This window comes from Suillus subaureus, assembly GCF_016647635.1.
Source record: "Suillus subaureus strain MN1 chromosome Unknown BJ212scaffold_24, whole genome shotgun sequence".
Lineage (NCBI taxonomy): Eukaryota > Fungi > Basidiomycota > Agaricomycetes > Boletales > Suillaceae > Suillus > Suillus subaureus.
In genome coordinates, this window is record NW_024538580.1 from 110,302 (window position 1) to 127,709 (window position 17,408).

At 48.5% G+C, this 17,408-nt stretch overlaps 9 protein-coding genes across 9 annotated transcripts; 5 read left to right on the forward strand and 4 right to left on the reverse strand.

Annotated features, from left to right (window-relative positions):
• Positions 1 to 462: 462 nt before the first annotated feature.
• On the forward strand, positions 463 to 1,511 carry BJ212DRAFT_1447875 (uncharacterized protein; the record flags this gene model as incomplete). Its single annotated transcript, XM_041338463.1, has 3 exons — positions 463 to 919; positions 975 to 1,239; positions 1,292 to 1,511. 3 exons carry the CDS (start codon positions 463 to 465, stop codon positions 1,509 to 1,511), a joined length of 942 nt encoding a protein of 313 aa, XP_041191036.1.
• Positions 1,512 to 1,590: 79 nt separating this feature from the next.
• On the reverse strand, positions 1,591 to 2,430 carry BJ212DRAFT_1275543 (uncharacterized protein; the record flags this gene model as incomplete). Its single annotated transcript, XM_041331228.1, has 1 exon — positions 1,591 to 2,430. The coding sequence occupies one exon, from the start codon at positions 2,428 to 2,430 to the stop codon at positions 1,591 to 1,593; it is 840 nt and encodes a 279-aa protein (XP_041191037.1).
• Positions 2,431 to 2,525: 95 nt separating this feature from the next.
• BJ212DRAFT_1366877 (Fip1 motif-domain-containing protein) lies at positions 2,526 to 4,167 on the forward strand. The gene is made up of 7 exons (XM_041336120.1): positions 2,526 to 2,609; positions 2,662 to 2,741; positions 2,844 to 2,853; positions 2,907 to 3,063; positions 3,113 to 3,159; positions 3,207 to 3,277; positions 3,330 to 4,167. Coding segments are annotated over exons 1-7 (870 nt in total). The 5' UTR covers positions 2,526 to 2,607; the 3' UTR covers positions 3,833 to 4,167.
• Positions 3,522 to 4,900, forward strand: BJ212DRAFT_412738 (uncharacterized protein). The gene is made up of 4 exons (XM_041343138.1): positions 3,522 to 4,167; positions 4,246 to 4,465; positions 4,516 to 4,702; positions 4,753 to 4,900. Exons 1-4 carry the CDS (start codon positions 3,814 to 3,816, stop codon positions 4,805 to 4,807), a joined length of 816 nt encoding a protein of 271 aa, XP_041191039.1. The 5' UTR covers positions 3,522 to 3,813; the 3' UTR covers positions 4,808 to 4,900.
• Positions 4,901 to 4,992: 92 nt separating this feature from the next.
• Positions 4,993 to 6,064, reverse strand: BJ212DRAFT_1447878 (uncharacterized protein; the record flags this gene model as incomplete). Its single annotated transcript, XM_041338464.1, has 7 exons — positions 4,993 to 5,177; positions 5,231 to 5,235; positions 5,333 to 5,445; positions 5,565 to 5,604; positions 5,700 to 5,764; positions 5,813 to 5,962; positions 6,020 to 6,064. The coding sequence occupies 7 exons, from the start codon at positions 6,062 to 6,064 to the stop codon at positions 4,993 to 4,995; spliced, it is 603 nt and encodes a 200-aa protein (XP_041191040.1).
• Positions 6,065 to 6,535: 471 nt separating this feature from the next.
• On the reverse strand, positions 6,536 to 8,039 carry BJ212DRAFT_1447879 (uncharacterized protein; the record flags this gene model as incomplete). Its single annotated transcript, XM_041338465.1, has 4 exons — positions 6,536 to 6,700; positions 6,752 to 6,837; positions 6,960 to 7,345; positions 7,396 to 8,039. 4 exons carry the CDS (start codon positions 8,037 to 8,039, stop codon positions 6,536 to 6,538), a joined length of 1,281 nt encoding a protein of 426 aa, XP_041191041.1.
• Positions 8,040 to 8,202: 163 nt separating this feature from the next.
• On the reverse strand, positions 8,203 to 8,891 carry BJ212DRAFT_413604 (uncharacterized protein). The gene is made up of 2 exons (XM_041343139.1): positions 8,392 to 8,891; positions 8,203 to 8,324 (listed from the first exon to the last, which is right to left on the reverse strand). The coding sequence occupies exon 1, from the start codon at positions 8,804 to 8,806 to the stop codon at positions 8,579 to 8,581; it is 228 nt and encodes a 75-aa protein (XP_041191042.1). The 5' UTR covers positions 8,807 to 8,891; the 3' UTR covers positions 8,203 to 8,324; positions 8,392 to 8,578.
• Positions 8,892 to 10,860: 1,969 nt separating this feature from the next.
• Positions 10,861 to 12,739, forward strand: BJ212DRAFT_1366897 (ribonuclease H-like domain-containing protein). The gene is made up of 7 exons (XM_041336121.1): positions 10,861 to 11,291; positions 11,449 to 11,679; positions 11,731 to 11,803; positions 11,846 to 11,927; positions 11,975 to 12,279; positions 12,334 to 12,471; positions 12,527 to 12,739. Exons 1-7 carry the CDS (start codon positions 11,221 to 11,223, stop codon positions 12,575 to 12,577), a joined length of 951 nt encoding a protein of 316 aa, XP_041191043.1. The 5' UTR covers positions 10,861 to 11,220; the 3' UTR covers positions 12,578 to 12,739.
• A 1,213-nt stretch (positions 12,740 to 13,952) lies between these two features.
• Positions 13,953 to 16,083, forward strand: BJ212DRAFT_1275751 (smf Mn2+ and Fe2+ transporter; the record flags this gene model as incomplete). The annotated part of the gene is made up of 9 exons (XM_041331238.1): positions 13,953 to 14,116; positions 14,175 to 14,271; positions 14,328 to 14,364; positions 14,430 to 14,716; positions 14,769 to 14,889; positions 14,943 to 15,312; positions 15,364 to 15,476; positions 15,527 to 15,639; positions 15,691 to 16,083. The coding sequence occupies 9 exons, from the start codon at positions 13,953 to 13,955 to the stop codon at positions 16,081 to 16,083; spliced, it is 1,695 nt and encodes a 564-aa protein (XP_041191044.1).
• Between the last annotated feature and the right edge of the window lie 1,325 nt (positions 16,084 to 17,408).

Here is a 17,408-nt window from a genome sequence, read left to right on the forward strand (position 1 = left end):
TGTCAATTGTACAATACCACCCTCTTGAAGCTTGAAGGCGACAAGATTTTGCAGATCTCATTTCAAACAATATTAATGTGCTTATCTTTTTCGTTCATTTTTGTGATGATTCTTTCATCAGGCAATACTTCGCAGGAGAAATGTCTTTAATTCGGCAGGACTGCCTCTCCGGCGCTCGTGTCTTTACCCCAGGACGGCGACTTTGGCATTGTATTCAAGTTCACGGAGCGATGGGGAGTCGGGGTTAAACGACTGTGAATCGGGAGACTACGACATGCATATAGCAGCGTTCCATAGAGCTCGACGCTCAGATCTGCGGACTCCACTGTCCAGAGCATGAAATTGAAGATCGTCGTATTGAGTCGGGAGCAATTGCATAAAAGCTCGATGTCAATCACTAATTAGTAAATACCTGATTCCATTTTCGTACCTTGACCAACTGGTCACTTCGAATCGAGAGTCATGGGGCACAAAAAGAAAATATCCTTAAAAGCAACGCTGCAATCCCAGCAGACTCGGCTCAAGAACAAAGAGAAAGCCGCACATGCCGCTGAAGCTGCAGAACTCAAGACGAAGCATAAAGGCAAGGGGAAAGCGCCAGCCCTCCGACCTACCATTCCATTCACGCCTACCGACAAAATACTCTTGATCGGCGAGGGCAACTTCTCGTTCGCGCATGCGCTGGTCATCGATCCTCCTTCATCACTGGAACATCTCCCACCATCAAATGTCACGGCAACTTCTTATGATTCTGAGGAGGAATGTTATGATAAATACCCTGATGCGAGAAGTAAAGTGGATGTTCTTCGGGACCGCGGTGCAGAGGTTTTGTTTGGTGTAGATGGGACCAGATTCGAAAAGTGCAATGCTTTGAAAGGAAGGCGGTTTGATCGTGTTGTGTTCAACTTTCCTCATGCAGGTATGTTTTATTGAGATCCAAGTCATATAAACGAGAAGGCTGAGACATCGTGAAGGAAAGGGTATAACAGACCAAGACAGAAACATACTATCTAACCAGATGCTTATCCTGGGGTTTCTCCGTTCTGTTGTTGGCTGCCTTGCAAAAGGCACCATTCCAACGCCTAATCTGTCACAAAAACCAAGACCTGTGGACGATGATGATGATGACAACGTGAATGAAGATGAGGATATAGTGGATGTCACGTCGCCTTCTGCAGCACAGGGCGCAAGGGGGACGGTGCTCATCACCCTGCGCAACGTTCGACCATACACCAACTGGCAAGTGCACTTTTCGTATCATTAGTTGGCTGCTGCTTATATTCACCCCTAGGGACGTGCCAAAATTGGCAAAGACGCCTCCGAAACCTGCATCATTAGGAATCCCGCCGAACCCAAATTATAAGCTTCTGCGTTCGTTTGTATTTCACAGGAAGATATGGAAAGGATACGAACACCGCATGACAAAAGGCGAGAGAGCCCACGGTCTAGGTACGACAGGCGAAGGAGGGGAGGATCGGACATGGGAGTTTTGCCTCAAAGACTTATATTAACCATTCTTCTATGAAAGTGCGTGGTGTGTGAACTATGTAAGGCTAGTCGACAAAAGGTGCAGGGATGATTGAGTAGATGCTATGATGAAGCTTCCGCACTCTGACTCTCTTCCAGTCCCTTCTTCAAGCCCTCCAGTGTCCTCGCAAGTTTCCCTCCACTTGCCTCACTGAGAATTGCAGCCAACTGTACAGCTGGTGAGCTTAGCAACCCAACTATCTGCGCCCGCAGAGTGTCTAGGGTTGGCAGTTTCGATACATCCCGTACACCCTCCATTCCAAATACCCGCCTCTCGATGAGAGCACCCATCACCACTAGTTCTGGGGTCAAGACGGGCTTCACCCTCTGCATCTTTCTACCAGGAATAAAATTCGGGTCATCTTGAGGTTTTATCGGTGCTGACTGCGCAAGCCCTGGTTTCTTGGGAGGCACTGAGCGATCAAGAGCACGGAGGATGGCGTCAAGTTGGGGAGGGTTGAATGATGGTAGCGTTAGGACAGCAAGACCGCCTTGAAGCAATCCTGCAATTTGAGCTGCCTGTTCCGCGTCTAAAGGCGCAAAGTCTCGTAATGCAACGCCAAAAAGCGAGGTCCGCATCACGGCTAGCGTAGGAGTACCGTTTTCAACAGGAGGTGTTGGAGAGGATAATGAGACAGAAAACTTGGCGTTTGCATCGGCTATATCCCGTCTCAACTTCTGTAGCCGCTGAGACGCGAAATTTGTGTGTTGGAGGAATATTATGGGGGAATTATCGCTAGCTTCGAGCATGCGGGTGTATTGATTGTATAAGAATGTTTTCTGCACACCGTAGCGACGTGGTATCGGTTTGCCCTCGTAGATGCGAGGAGCATTCACGGACACGACATATCCTCGAGCTGTTCGCGGTATTGATGAAGCAATAACAGGCTTCACGCAGATCATGGCTAACGTCCGAGTCTCGAGCAGAACAGACTTGAATAATTTGTAGACTTGTAGTCACGTGGCCATAAGGCACAGCATGTCACATCTTGTCACATAGTCACGCCTTCAACCGGTGTTCTCTTTGACTTCGAGGTCGTTAACATTTTGGGCCTTTGAAAGGTTGCGAAAATCGTTGTAATGTTAGTTCATCCCATGGGGCTGCAAGCAAATAATTAACATACACCTCGCTAGGGACGACGACGATGCATTCCTGTACGGCGAGCCCAGCTTCCAAGCAGAGGCACCAAAGGCAGATTTAGCAACAAATTTTGGTGAGAACAGCTCAAATACTTTGGAAACTCTTCCCAGAGGCTCTATTTGCTGTATTTATCCTGCAACATGAACTTATCTTTTGTTGTCTGATGTGCGATTAGTGGTACAGGCGTAAGTCGTTAATAGTGCGCGAAACTGTCGTTGTTGAATCCTCTTCGTTGCAGAATATCGTTTGAAGCTGTGAAGGCAGTGTCAAATGGGGTGGTCAAGGACCTCGAAGCCAAGGCTGAAGAAGAAGAACCGCCCTTTGGTCTGGGTGCTGATGAGTCCGAAACTGGGGAAGATAATGCTGCGGGGGAGGAAGACTCTAGTGATGAAGATGTACGTGAAGCATGAACCCGTCGGGTTCTAGCAACTAACGGCCTTTCAGGACATTGAGATCATCATGGACCAACCTATACGGTCTATAGACAACCGGTGCGCTCCACGTTGGATTGAGTCGTTTTACTCTCAACTTGTTTCAGACCAAATGTTCCTCCTCGAGCTCCTGCTCCAAGCCGTTCCACAGGTGGTCCTCAGTCCACCCCCAACAGACGTTCGTTTATTCCATTTGTTTCTTCTCTCGTGAAAATTGACACCTCCTACAGCTCCTCCCACACACTCACAGTTGACAACTGAGTACACACCTCGTGATAGGAATGTACCACCTTCAAAAGCACCCCCTGTTCATTCAGGAGGCACGCCCCAAACACCCTCTGTTCCCCGGGAGTCAGTCTCTGTTGCACCAGAACAGCCCGTGTTTCATGAAGGTCTGGACCCTTCAACTCTTCCTCCTGCCATTGCACCACCTTCACATCCTTCTATAAATCCGGATATACCTGGCATCCTTGATGGCCACTCAATACTTGAAGTCGACGTCAGCGCAATGGCAGAAAAACAGTGGCGGCTTCCCGGGGCTGATATCAGCGATTGGTTCAACTATGGATTCGATGAAATCTCTTGGGAAGCATATTGCTACAGAAGACGGGACTTGGGCGAACTCGCAAATGTCCTCAAGACCAACGTACTCGTACGATATATAGTGACTTGTTTGGTCCATAGTCCTTACTTTTCTCCTAGAATTTCGCAGCCATGCCAGAAGATCAGCTAATAGCCTTACCCCCTGAACTCCGTACGATGGTCATGACGGGCGCCAACGCCATGATGAACACTGCTAGCCAGGGCATGATGGGACCAAGCGTCGGGATGAATCCCATGATGGAAATGCCCGGTATGGGACCTATGAACATGGGACCGATGGGCATGGGCATGAATGGCGATATGGGTATGCAGATGCAACCGGGGGGCCCGTTGATGCCAGATGGCCCCGTCCCCGGCCAGGGTCCAGTAGGGCAGAACGGCACGCCGGAGCAGGGTGTGCAGATGGGCATGCAGGACGGCTTCGGGCCGGGAATGATGGGCATGGGTGGTGACTTTGGTATGCAGGTATGGGTTAACCCTTCCTACTCTAGATACGTACAGCAAATGATATGAACATCGCATGAACGTGTTTGTTTTTCTAAGCAGGAGCAAGGACCGATGGGGCAGCCTATGTATCCCAACATGGAGGGCAGTGCGACACCGGCACCAGTCCCTGTGCAGACGCCAGTGCCTACGCCAGCTCCTACAGCGCCTGCGCACATGGGCCGTGGGGCACCCCCAGCACAATTCAGAGGTCGTGCAATGGCTCAAGGCCTACGCGGAAGAGGATTTGCTGGACGGGGACGAGGAGGATATGGCGGGGGTGGGTTGTCTAATATAGTTATTCCCCGGTGTATTAACCCATCATCGTAGCTCCAGTAGGGCCTGTCCGCCCAGCCTCGCCGTTACCGCCCGGCGTGCCAACCGGTCCCCGCAACCAGAATAGGTACAAAGACAGAGATAACAATGCACCTGCAGTCGAAGGTCTTGACTATGGAGGCACAATAAAGGACGTTGGAGGAAGGACGCCGTCAGGGGAACCAGAAGATCGCCTTGGCCGGTGAGTGGATTTGCATTCATCCATGACCTCAACGCTCACATTTCCTGTAGGAAGCGGCGCCTTTCACCAGGTTTGGATGATACTCGGGGATCTAAAAGGCGCTGAGACGCGCACATATGTATACGTTCTCATTATTGTATCTCACTCTTGACATTGTGCACACTGTTAATGCTGTCGTGAAGGTTATTGCTGACATTGGTTGTAAGCCGACGATGGAAGGCTAGTGATAAGCAAGGCATCAAGTAACTTGTTTATAGTACAAAGCTGGAGCTTATCAGCCTTTATAAAACCTACAACCATTCCTTGTTTCCTTTATGTGAGATGAACGCGCCAGTGTCATTGACGGTGATCCGATTGATGACCTCGAGCTGCATTCGGACAGATGCCTCTGGGGTAATTGGCCCCGTGAAATCGGGGTAAACCTTTCTGAATTTCTCAACCATCGCCTTGAACTGCTCCAGTTCCTTTTCAGTAGCTAGATCAGCTGTAATCAGCTGTGGATAACCTAGAAGATATCGCAAAACTTACGAGCCCTGGTGCTAGTGTCCACAAGTCCCGGGCTAATCGGCCAAGAAGAAGAAGCCCTCTGACTTGTATTGAGCAGCATTACTTGACATTGACCATATTTACCGCGGCTTTCGAGATGGAGGTATGGTCCAGGACGTGACCAATTCAGCGGCTATCGTCATATCAAGGTCTCCCAATCCACTAGTGACAGTGACCACTTTCTTTGCTTTCCCGTTCTTGAGTAGCGGGAGGAAAATGTTGATGGTGTGGATGATACCGGACGGACGTTGATGTTGAACTACAGAGGTCCATTAGCTTATACCGCCATCGCATACGAAGGGATTTGGTTGCATACCGAATCCAGGAGATCCTTAGTGAGCAACTCTTCTGAGGAACTAAATACGACTCAGTGCCATTCCGAGAACGCAAAGCAGAGAAAGAATCTTACTATGCATCGAGAGTCAATCCATCCCTCTCAGCCTCTACGAACCCAGCATTATTGATCAAGTAGTCAAGCGAGTTGCCTCCTAGTCGAGAAACCTCTGCAGCAGCGTACTGAACAAAACGTCAATTTAGCCCCTATCCAAGGTGTCAGGCACCCACCTTCAAAGCCTTGTTATCAGTGATATCGGCCTCGATAATGTGAACATTATGCCTTCCCAGCTCCTTAAGCTTGTTCGCAGTGGCCTCATTGCGTACAAGCGCGAAAACGGTGTTCCCAGAATCAGTGGAGAGTTGATTGACAAATTCAAACTGGTTGAATTCAAAACGTCCGTCAGAAACGTAGTATGATAGTCGATCAAGCTGCACGTACACCAATCCCCGGGCTGCACCTGTTATGGCGTATGACGGCATCTTTACTGGTTTAGATTGATGTGACTGGAAAGAACTGAAGAGATAGATCTTGGTGTAGCCCTTCGTAAGTTTTGTGACGAACTTTTATACCCCAGTACGTGCACTCTGTCTACCTCACCGAGATTTCCGGATTATGATCGTTAATGTCAGCATATCAGCAGCTGTGTCAGCATGTCAGCAGATGAGTCAGGGGGCGCACGCCCAGTTCGCGTGTTTCTCTGCGTGATGGAAGATACTAATTTCCGGCAGTATATGTTAGAAATACTCTTTAATAATCGCGACTGCGACTTCACAACCAACTCGACTAGCGCACAAAGGAGTGTCCTGACAGAGGAACAGAGGAAGGCGTAGACTCATCACCTCTGTAACCTCATTTGGGTCCTGATGATAGTGGAGCTAATTATAGACAACAAACATAAATACGAAATCAAAGGTGAAGTAAGCACTGGTAGAAGAACAAACCGATACTCGCTATCCGTTGTTAGTAGCTTTCCCGCCCGACCGCGTGCCGCCGCCGCCACCCGAACGCTTTTTGTTCGCCCTCGAGCTACGTTTGGCATTCTTCTTCTGCCTGCAAGCTTCGCAGAACCACGTTCCGTCTGGAGGCACCGTAAGGCCAATGCATGCAAGATGGAACTGCACAGTTGGTAAATACGCAGTATCTGGACAAATAGAGACGTAACGTACCCATTCTCTTTCACAATTCACGTCGTCACATGCGATCATTTCTCCATAGCTTATACCCTCACAGAAGCAATAGGTTCTGTCATCCCCTCTCCATCACCTTCGCCAACTTCGGTGGCCGTGTCTCCTGCAGCATTACCGGCTTGGGTTTCACTTGGAGATACGAGTGGGAGGCTAGGGGTTAGGACGGTTGCGGAGCTTATTGATAGACCGGTGTGTGTATTCCGTGCGACAGGCATGCCTGGACCCTCCAGCTGCCCAAGAGGAGGGGCTCCCCAGTCATTGGCAAGTGTGTGAGCACCAGGCAAATCATAAGAATGTAAACCATTTGATCCGTAAGGTATAGGTAAAGAAGGATGAGAGACTGATGATGAAGGTGGTGCGGGGAAGATGTCGCGTCGTCCATTGACAGATCCATTGACGTGCGGCTCGTCATAGGTGTTAGGATTTGGCTTGGAACGCCTACTGGAGGGGTTGGTAGTGCGACTCGATGAGCCCCCAGCTCTCGAGGTCCCTGTATAGGCTTGAGGCACTGGTGCTACAGTGTGCGAGATGACAGAAAGAACAGATTCTGTGGGAGAGGCAGCGCGTTCTTGTCTAAAGCACCACATCAATATGATGAATACATATACTGGTAAATGGCTTACTTTCGTGAACGAGCACCATTTCGAGATCGCTGCACAATGATATCGCCAGTCCTCTCCTTGCGAGGAGACTTCCCGCCCCCCACATCCACATCATCTTCTCTCATTGCTCGTTTTCGTTTGGAAGGGCTGGCTTCATGATTTGCGGTATTCATGATTGATCCGTAGTTGCCTCTTCTACGACGCGAGTTATCGATGGTGGGCATATATGACCGAACAGCGACATGGGGATAAGTTGTCTTGCGGTTCAATGCAGACACATCGAATGATGGCAAGAGAGTAAGGAGCGTTCTCATATGTGAAGTATGGCTTTTGAGGTTGTCGGCGGCTTGACATGCTACACGAATCTTGTCTTCGCCGCCCAGTTTCAAACGCGCAGCTTCCTCTGCTATATCTGTGAGCAGGAAAAGACGGTCCTGCTTTGCTACCGTGCCATCTTCGATCATCTTTGTCAGATTTTGTATTTTTGCGGTGATGGATGTCATAGACGATGACAAAACTGCATCGAGTTCACGGAGGTCTGCAAAGTTACGAGAGAGGTCGAGTGGGAGGGAGTCAAGAGTGTGAGTGTACTCTGAAAGTAATGAGAGCGCGTATACGTCGGTGACATTGCTTTCTTGTGATATTGGTGCTCTCGAGGGTGCCATGATGAACGTCGCTGCCTCTAGAAGTGAATACTCCTTTGAAGAAGGTTGCGCGAAGTAGTACCAAGCGATCTGCTCTGCGTTGACTAGCGGCGTTTGCCGGTCCGGTGTTCAAAATCCGCTAAATTTGAATCTGAGTCGCCGGGGTCAGACCTGGTCAGACAATCGACGATCGTGTCACAGCCTGCGCACATTCGTCTTGCACTATTGTCTTCATCTGTTAACTTTTGAACGATAGGGGAGGAATAAATGCATAGCATCCAGGGTGAAACAATAGAGATACAATATGTGCGTTCTATGCGTACGAGATATCATGACGGACACAGGGATTTGATAGAGAAGTAAGTGTTGTAATCGAACAAAGTGGTTATGAAGATGACCTGCACCCCTCATTCAGTACGTATTTTTTGCGCGCTCCGCCTCTCATCTCCCTAGCCATAAAACAATAACCGTTCCGATCCAGTACTATCGATACAATGGGTTTGGGTACACGTGACTCCTTCGTGATGGATACAGTTGACGATCATGACGATGAGAAAGTATCACTTTCTGTAGAACTTCATTAACGGGTTTGAGCTTCCGCCGTTACTCTGGCTGCGCGGGCTATTTGATTGGAAGCCCATGGCTGAGCCCAGCGCCGAGTACATGGCGTGCGAGTCACGCGGGTTCCCCTGCATAGCGGAGAATGCATGTGGGGAAGATGGTGCAGTGGGGAAGAAGCCGAAGGTAGGTGATCTTTGGGGAGTGGTGTAGTTGTTATAGTGAGACATTATTATGTGCGTGAATTGGTGAAGATGTGATATTATAGCACGCAAAGAAAGATGTGATGATTGGTCTGCCCGTGACGACGTTCGTAAGGGGATGGTTATGCGTGCTAGAACTGGTCTGCAAATATGTCGCGATGATGGTAGAGCCTCGGTAGACGTCAACCGTTGGTTTGTTCAAGGACGTGATGCGTCAAACAAGGGTTGCTTGAACAGCGGAAGAAGTGGTCTTCTTGGAAGGTTGTTAGGCTACTGGACCAAACTGGTCGTGTTGATAGAAGTAGGAACTCACGCATAGCTATTATATACCAAAGGAGGGATGTTGAAGGAGAAGGAGGCCCATACCTGGACTGATGCAAAGAGTACAAGGTAGCAACCGAAATAGGCATTTGTCCCCATTCGGAAGAAACCAACAAGTCTCATGTCATCGTATGGGAGGGAAATAATTCAGGAACTGCCTATCGTGGCACAAAGGAATCGATCCATCCAGTATTAAGTCACCAGGACCCCAGTCCAGACATTGGTGAGGCATGTCCTCACGCACCAAACGCTAAATTTTCATGCAGACTTGATTGGCGCGGAGCATATCAGCTCGACCTCACTCCCCCCCGATCTGGTTTTAGCCGCATCCTCTGTTTGCCGTATAGACTCAGTGGGAGAGGAGTGCAACGGTTTCATAAATCTGGTTGGTTAGTACGCTTCAATAGTAAGCTCATTGGCTCCGCAACAGATCTTTCCAGCGCTTCCACCCTGGGCTTTGTTCTGATAACTGGAGCCGATATCTTATTGATACTTGCCCTCGGCAACCCTCTTCATGACAGACTAGTGAAAATCTCAGAATAGATCATCGCTGCATTTGTAAGCTCCTAATTACTTGCGTACTCTATAGCATTTCAATGGCGCAAATCTAGGTGTTCGTTGTACTCGTCTGCATTGCAATCATTAATGGCGAAGATCGATATCGTCTGTGGTCAAGCCTTTAGTGGATTTGTTCCTTCTCAAGCACTCTTTGTTAACAGCGCGCTTTATACATGTATGTGGGCTGTATGTGATGGAATGCAAGGTTGCGAACAGGCGCTGACATGAATGTATTGTAGCTGTTAGAATCCTAGGCGCTACTGTCATGCTCCAATCTATTCTTGGGTTCACATATCGCAATTCAAGATAGGCTATCCAAAAAATCACTTACACGGGCCCCCACCTCTTCGCTTCCCGACAAGGTTCGAGAACGAGTCGCCGATCAGTGCGCACTGCGCAACAAGCACCTACGATACTTGGGACAAGCGCTCTGGCAAAATTACCGATCCTCGTTTATGGTTGAGTTAAAAGAATTGAATGCCCATCCGAGGTCTCGTGAACACCGAGATTCATAGAGTTCGTGCAACCTTATCTGTACCATGGCATGTAATCAGCGGTCTGCTATACTTCGCCTTCATAATCAATGCCCTGTAAGCTTCTAACACTTCTTGCTACCATTGAGGCTATAACCCGTTTGAAGTATTCTTAGCCTAGCCAACGTCGTCTTTTACTACAGATCAGGGGCTATGGCTGTGAATCTCCTACTAGCTTGTTCGATGCGCATACTCTCATCAAAGACAGGATTGGCAAAGGCACGTCATCCTTCATATTCTGCAGTTTTTTGAAATCCTTCGCAATAGCCGTTGGCATCGGGCAAAAGAATTCTTGGGCCGCGAGAGTATCGTTTCACTCGACAACTTAGAAGCTCCCTCTTTCCCTGCGGTCAAATCAGTACATTCCAAATTTCTGACCTGGAAATACTCCGTGGACATTAGCAGTGGGAAGCTCAAGACGTCGCTTAGGTGCCTGATATGGCTTGTGATCGTGATGGCTAATTTATATGCCTGTAACTTTAGTTATGGGATAAGGTGGGTGGGCTTGGCGCCAACTCGTATAATAGCACTTCATTTATTGGGTGTTGTCAGAATGGCTCGCGCGCTCAGATCTGTAGATCTATATGTGGGTCGTACAGTGTACGTAATCCTCAGCACAAAAATTCTTATTTTATCCTACGAGTTATGGATTGGTGTGATTTTCGATATGGATGATTATCGCTTGTTGGCAGTGTGCCAGTTATTACAGTTAGTGTAGTACCAGACAGTACGCTCGAAGTGCGTGAGAAAGTTCTCGATAAACCCTAACCCTAGTCTAGGTGCAACACCAAAACGCGCACTACGCCTTCCAAGCCACTGACGAGTCACGTCGATATCGAATGGTTCAATCTGGGTACAATCAATTCACCAATCCTGGCTAAGATCTTTCCATTCAGAGCGTGCGTTATCGCGAATCCATCGTGCGGAGTTGGACCGTCTTCGATAAGAACCGCCCTGCTTACAAGATCGAGACCCTTCAATACTACCACTGGCAGCTCCCAGTCTTGCGACGGTGCCCAAACCAACAGTATGCCTAAAGCTCAGAAAACAGCATATTATGCCGTGCGCAAAGGACGTACGCCGGGGATCTACCCAACATGGTTAGTAGATTGTACGATACGTTCATCTTGTACTCAGCTTCCTTCCTGAAGGGAAGAATGCGAGGCCCAAGTGAAAAACTTTCATGGTGCTGTCTACAAGAAGCTCCCAACAGAGACAGAAGCCCTTGTATTTATGACCACAGAATTAGCATCCCAGTTCGCCTTCTTTAAGACTGCCCTCGTCTGCGGTATCGCCTGCTGCCATAAGTCCACCGCGGAGCGTGGCGGCAACATCGTCGAAATTCCGCCCTTCGGCTGCTATCGTTGCGAATGACAAAGAAGACGAGTCTGGCTACGACGTTGTCTATTCTGACGGTGCGTGTAAAGGAAACGGACAAGTTGGCTCGGTTGCGGGTGTGGGTGTGTGGTGGGGCTGGAACGATACCAGGTGAGAAATATTATCTGAGCGATGAACACATGACGCTCATCATTACTTCAGAAATATCGCCGAACGATGTCCTGGAGATCAAACAAATAATAGGGCGGAACTCATTGCAAGTTGTACTCCATATGTTTGATAATATACTTTGCTTACTCTCGCACCGATTTTGCAGGCAATTGTTCGGGTATTGGAGACCGCACCATTCTCCCAGCGTCCGCTCATGATAAAGACAGACTCAAAGTATTCAATCCAATGTACGGCACGCTGATCTATGTGTTGGATTCTTCTTATCCTGTTGCAGGCTTTGAATCCTGGTTGCCAAGGTGGAATGCAAACGGCTTTCGAACGGCCAGCGGCCAATCCGTCAAGAACGCTGAACTGATCAGATACTTGGCGGCATTGCTATATGCCCGGGAAAGGGCAGGACCAAAAGTCATTTTCAAGCATGTCAGAGGTCATGTTGGAATCGAGGGCAACGAGTGCGCTGACCGATTAGCTAACGACGGTGCTCTAAAACCAGAGCTGCCTGAGCGGGATTGGGAGCAGCTAATCCGCGACTTAGAAAAGAAGCCAATACCATCGAAGACGATACCCGAGCCAGTCAAGGTAACTGGCAAGCTAGTCGCATAGTATGACGTAGCTAAGCCAATTCCACTGAAGTCGGACACATCTATGTCGCGACAGGCCACTAGTGGCTCTTCTAGCAGGCTTCCCCAGCCATCCATAGCAACGCGTGTTGCATTTCCTCCAAGGGAACCTACACCCAAACCAGGGTCCATCAGTCAAGCAGAATTAGACGTCAGTAATCACAATTTCAGGCTTTCATTGTGCTCACAAGCAATAACGTGTTCAGGCATATGCAAGCTGCCTTCTCGAGACAGATGACTTGGAATCAGATTTTTAGGCTCTTAACCTCGGAGCTCCTCGGTGTTTGTCTTATGCCCGTGACACGAGATTAGTTCTATGTAGAACTTCTACCGCCTGACCATAATTTAGACATGTGATATACTACCCGTGTGTAGTCATTGGTCTACGAATAAACATATTCTCGAGGACGTTGACCGCTACAGTACACGAAACTTCTGAGAGCCAATAGCTGGCCCTTCAAATACAATGAACGTGGAGACCGGTTTCTGAGAGGGCCGACCACAAGGCCCATGGTTCATATAGGAGCTTTGTACGAATCGGCGACTCACCTCTTCAACTGCATTCTCGAGCTCATCCATGAGCATACAGTACATGGGGAGCATCACCGGCGCAGGCATGTTGATCAGCCTTTCACATAGAACAAGTCTTACTCGACACTGCGAATCACGCAGTATCATCGATAGTGATTCGTCGGAGGCCTTCGATTTTGCCAAGGTGTACTCTATGAGCAACTTCATCGACACGTTGTCCTGACAGCAGTCCTTGCTTGAAAAACGCCAAATAAGAGACAAATGAAACTCATGTTGTGCACACCGATATTTAAAACGCTCAAGAATGCATGTGGGTTGCTCTCCTCTCCATCAGTCTTGATCGTGATCCATATATCAGGCTGTGAAAACACCAGGTCCGCAAGAGCATGCGTGCTGGGGCCCTCAGCATCCACACCAAAGAGCTGATCGAGAAGACGCTTATGGTATAGTAGTCAATCATTGCATTGAAGCCAAAAAATCGAAATCTATGTTAGAACTCTTCCACTATCGGTGACTTGCATGTCCGCCGTCTTCTACACACGGGCACAAACTCATCCATCTTCCAAAACATCTTTTTCGGCTCCGAAACATAAGGAGTAGCATTTTGAATGCCCACAACACTGTGAAAAGAGCGTACAGCCATGGTGAAGGAGTATAGTTAGGAGAGAAATGTGCGATCGCGCATGGAGCTAAGGAGACAGGCAGCAGAGATGCGGAGATAAGCGAACAACGGAGACTGCTGATGGAGGAGCACAGACAGGGGGTCAGCCGGTCACACGCCGCGGGATCAAACGTTCCCATGCTAGACAACGTGCAGTCATTAATATCGGTCTATGAATAAATCCATTCTCGAGGATGTTGACTGCTTAGCTCAGTACACGAAACTACCGAGAGCCAATAGCTGGCTCTGGAAATGCAATGAAGATGGAGACCAACATTTTTGCCACGCTGTGACTATCATGATATATAATATATCGCCGTGACCTTGTCGGCGTTCTACGGTAATTTTTCTCATTCTTTTCGTCCACTTTCTGCGACTACTGCGCATCTAGAGGGACTCGTTCATCTCGTACCGAAGGACTTCGTATATACTCTAGCTTGATGACCACTGCTCCGAATCAAGCCAACCCCGACCTTCGGGGCGGACCCACGACTACTAAAAAGCACTGGATAGATCGTCTGCATCGTGTGGGATGGACAATATTTCATCACGCACAGAAACACACAGGCGTGGGCATCGTGTGTTCTGTCGCGTACTTTGATCCGTGAGTCATCTGACCGAGATGGTAACCGGCACCGTCTTACTTTGAAGTTGGATCAAAGTGGCAATTGGGGAGTCGACCTTCAGGCAGGATCTCAATATGGCTATAAGCTCCTCTTCATCGTACTTCTGTCAGGCTTGTTCGCTGCGTTTCTTCAAGTGAGTAGGACGTTTGAAGTAGTGACCGTCCGAGTGACTTGCCGCAATTTTTACAGGTTCTTGCCTGTCGGCTTGGGGTGGTCACTGGCCTTGGTAAATCCTTCTTCATGTCAGCTTTTCATTGAAGATAGACATGTTTATTGACCCATCATTCTCAGACCTCGCATCCCATTGCCGCCTTCTCTTCCACGATCGACCACGTCATAAGAAACTTTGGCGATGGGGAGTCCTTTACCCACTTTACGTACTCTCCGAACTAGCCATCATCAGCACCGATCTTGCTGAGCTCCTTGGCTCCGCAATAGCACTTACTCTTCTCTTTCCTGCGCTTCCACTCTGGGGCGGTGTTCTGGTAACAGGCGCCGATGTATTATTAATACTTGCACTCGGCAACCCTCTTCATGATAGGCCAGTGAAGGTATTCGAGTGGATCATCGCTGCACTTGTAAGCCCTCAACCATTCGTGTGCCTCGTTTGGTTCAACGAGACAAGTCTAGGTGCTTGCTGTGCTCATTTGCATGGGAGTAATTATCGGGAAGGTCAATGTTGCCTGGGGTCAAGCCTTTGATGGATTCGTTCCTTCTCGGACAATTTTTTCCAGCGGCGCTCTCTATACATGTAGGTCATGAAATGCAAGAATGCGGATAAGAGTTGATGTAATTTTGTTGTAGCCGTTGGAATCCTGGGCGCTACTGTCATGCCCCATAGTCTATTCCTGGGTTCCCATCTCGCAACCCAAAACAGGCTATCCAAAAAACCACGTTCCCCAGTCTCTTCGCTTTCTAGCAAAGTTCAAGAATCAGAGCTAACAGGGGCCGCGTCAAGGCGCGAGCATATACAATACTTAAGACGAGCGACTTGGCGAAAACTCCGGTCCTTGTTCGTAGTATCTCGCGCCGAGCTAGAAGCGTTAAATGTCCGTCCGAAGTCTTACGAACATAGAGAGAATCATTCCTTAGAGTTCGTGCGATCCCATCTATACCACGGCATGGTCGATATGGTCTCCAGTCTACTAGGCTTCGCCGTCATCATCAATGCCCTGTAAGCTTCTAGCATTCCTTGCTATTATCGAGGCTAACAACTTCTTCGAAGTATCCTAATCCTCGCCAGTGCCGTCTTCTATTATGGATCAGGGGCGTACGGATCTGAATCTCCAGCTAGCTTATTTGATGCCCATACTCTCATCAAGAACTCGATTGGCGAAGGTGTGTTGTATCCTTCGGGTCCTGTAAGCTTCTCAAATCCTTGGTAATAGCTGCCGCGATACTCTTTGCGCTCGCCTTACTTGCATCGGGCCAAAGTGCTTCTCTTGTCGCCACTGTAGCAGGGCAAAGTGTCTCGGAAGGATTCCTGAACTGGAAAGTTTCGGTCAGCTCTATTCTTTGCTCCAGCGAGAACCATCGCTCACTGATATGACAGCCTGTTGTACGGCGCCTTCTGACGCGCTTGCTAGGATTGATACCTTCTATGACTGTTGCCATTGTCGTTGGACCAAATGGCATCGACTTCTTGCTTGTTGCAACTCAGGTCATCTTGTCGATAATCCTCCCATTCATCATATTCCCGCTGATATACCTCACCTCATCGTCGCGCATCATGCGAGTACGCAAACCAGCCCCAGAACACACGACTATCAGTCCTGGCGTGGAAGTTCGCTCCCTGCCTGCTATCACACCATCGGACAGTGACCCGGAGATAATTCAGACTGAGGACTTCGTGGACTTCAGCAGCGGGAAGTTCATGATGTCGCTCGGGTGGTCGATATGGTTAGTGGTTGTGGCAGCTAATGTCTACGTGCTTGTAACTCTCTAGGCCTGGGGCAAGATGGATGAGTTCAGTCATAAACCATAACTAAGTTAACTTCATTTCATTACGTGTGCATTGATGAGATGTGTTTCTGTATCTAGCTGTGTATCCTAAAGCTTTCGACTTCGTGCGTATCCTGTATATTAGCACTACCCATACTTCCCTACAACAATTAGACATAGGCTCGTCCTGCGGGTTGGTGTGAATTTTATCGTATCGTGATGACACAAAGAACTATCACTAGGGTGCGATAAGAGGAAAAAGACTTGTCGGTTTCAGACCCCCACCTTCCCCTCCAAGGAGCCCTCCAAGAAAATAGGTTTCAGATCTGCGCAGTGCACTATCCAAGAGGCACAAATTTTGCGCTGGACTTCCAGGGATTGTTCATAAGTGAATGTAAGTGAAGGGGGAGAAACTGTTCGAGGCAAGTGTAAAACCGCACCGTTCAAGAGAAACAGACTTCGAATCTGTCATGATACCCGCATGGCTATGACTGCATGAAGATAGACATAGCATCAGTAAGCATATACCAACTTCCAGACAACCACAAAAAGTCTCTGAACCACGCATAACAGCCGATGTGGCACATTATGGCAGTAGTAGTATACCATTGGACATCAAAAGGCGATCGAAGACGGCGAAGTAACCTTAGGTTCGAACTAAGTAACGGCAAATAATACGGAAGTTTACGGTAGTGAGAACAAGAAAATTTTGGTAAGTACCTAAGAGATGCCCTTCGAATTATGTAACTCACTTCCAACACTGCAGCAGTGACTAGTACATACATCGGTAGCGGGATGTATTTGTCTATGCTCCGAGTATTGACTTTGTTGGCTTCATCATGTTGGCATCCTCGTGATATGGTCCGATTGCAGTCCTTCGCGAAGTAGTTCGTCACGTTCCGGAAGCGCAAGTGAAAGGCAGCTGCACAGGCAATGGCTAAAGTAGAACGCGTGAGTACTATTAGAAGGTCATTCACATCGGTAACTCTCAGTCTAACCACATTCTACTTACCGGGTTGGCCATCTTGTGGTTGCAACGAAGCTCCATTGCAAACGGCACCTAGGATATTATTGCATGGATGAGGCTCTGAAAATCGGTGAGTTGTAAAATAATACTGCAATCTATGATGGCGAACCTCTCAAAAACTGAATGAGTAATGCGTATGGAAAGTCGTAGTCCCAGTATGAGTGACAATCGAGGACCCGGATCTGCATCCAGGATATCAGTACGACCCTTTTGACATGTTAATACCTGAATTTACCCAGCGATTGAGTAGCGCTGAGTTTGCACTTGGATGCACTACTTTAGAGTGTCATACCCAGGAACCA

Coding starts and splice junctions, on each gene's coding strand:
- BJ212DRAFT_1366897 (XM_041336121.1), top strand. CDS start 11,221: ATGCCTAAAGCTCAGAAAACAGCATATTATGCCGTGCGCAAAGGACGT. Junction 11,680..11,730: donor TGGGGCTGGAACGATACCAG/GTGAGAAATATT, acceptor TCATTACTTCAG/AAATATCGCCGAACGATGTC. Junction 11,928..11,974: donor CTCAAAGTATTCAATCCAAT/GTACGGCACGCT, acceptor ATCCTGTTGCAG/GCTTTGAATCCTGGTTGCCA.
- BJ212DRAFT_412738 (XM_041343138.1), top strand. CDS start 3,814: ATGCCAGAAGATCAGCTAATAGCCTTACCCCCTGAACTCCGTACGATG. Junction 4,168..4,245: donor GTGGTGACTTTGGTATGCAG/GTATGGGTTAAC, acceptor TGTTTTTCTAAG/CAGGAGCAAGGACCGATGGG. Junction 4,466..4,515: donor ACGAGGAGGATATGGCGGGG/GTGGGTTGTCTA, acceptor CCATCATCGTAG/CTCCAGTAGGGCCTGTCCGC.
- BJ212DRAFT_413604 (XM_041343139.1), bottom strand. CDS start 8,806: ATGTCTCACTATAACAACTACACCACTCCCCAAAGATCACCTACCTTC.
- BJ212DRAFT_1366877 (XM_041336120.1), top strand. Junction 3,064..3,112: donor AAGACTCTAGTGATGAAGAT/GTACGTGAAGCA, acceptor ACGGCCTTTCAG/GACATTGAGATCATCATGGA. Junction 3,278..3,329: donor TCAGTCCACCCCCAACAGAC/GTTCGTTTATTC, acceptor CACCTCCTACAG/CTCCTCCCACACACTCACAG.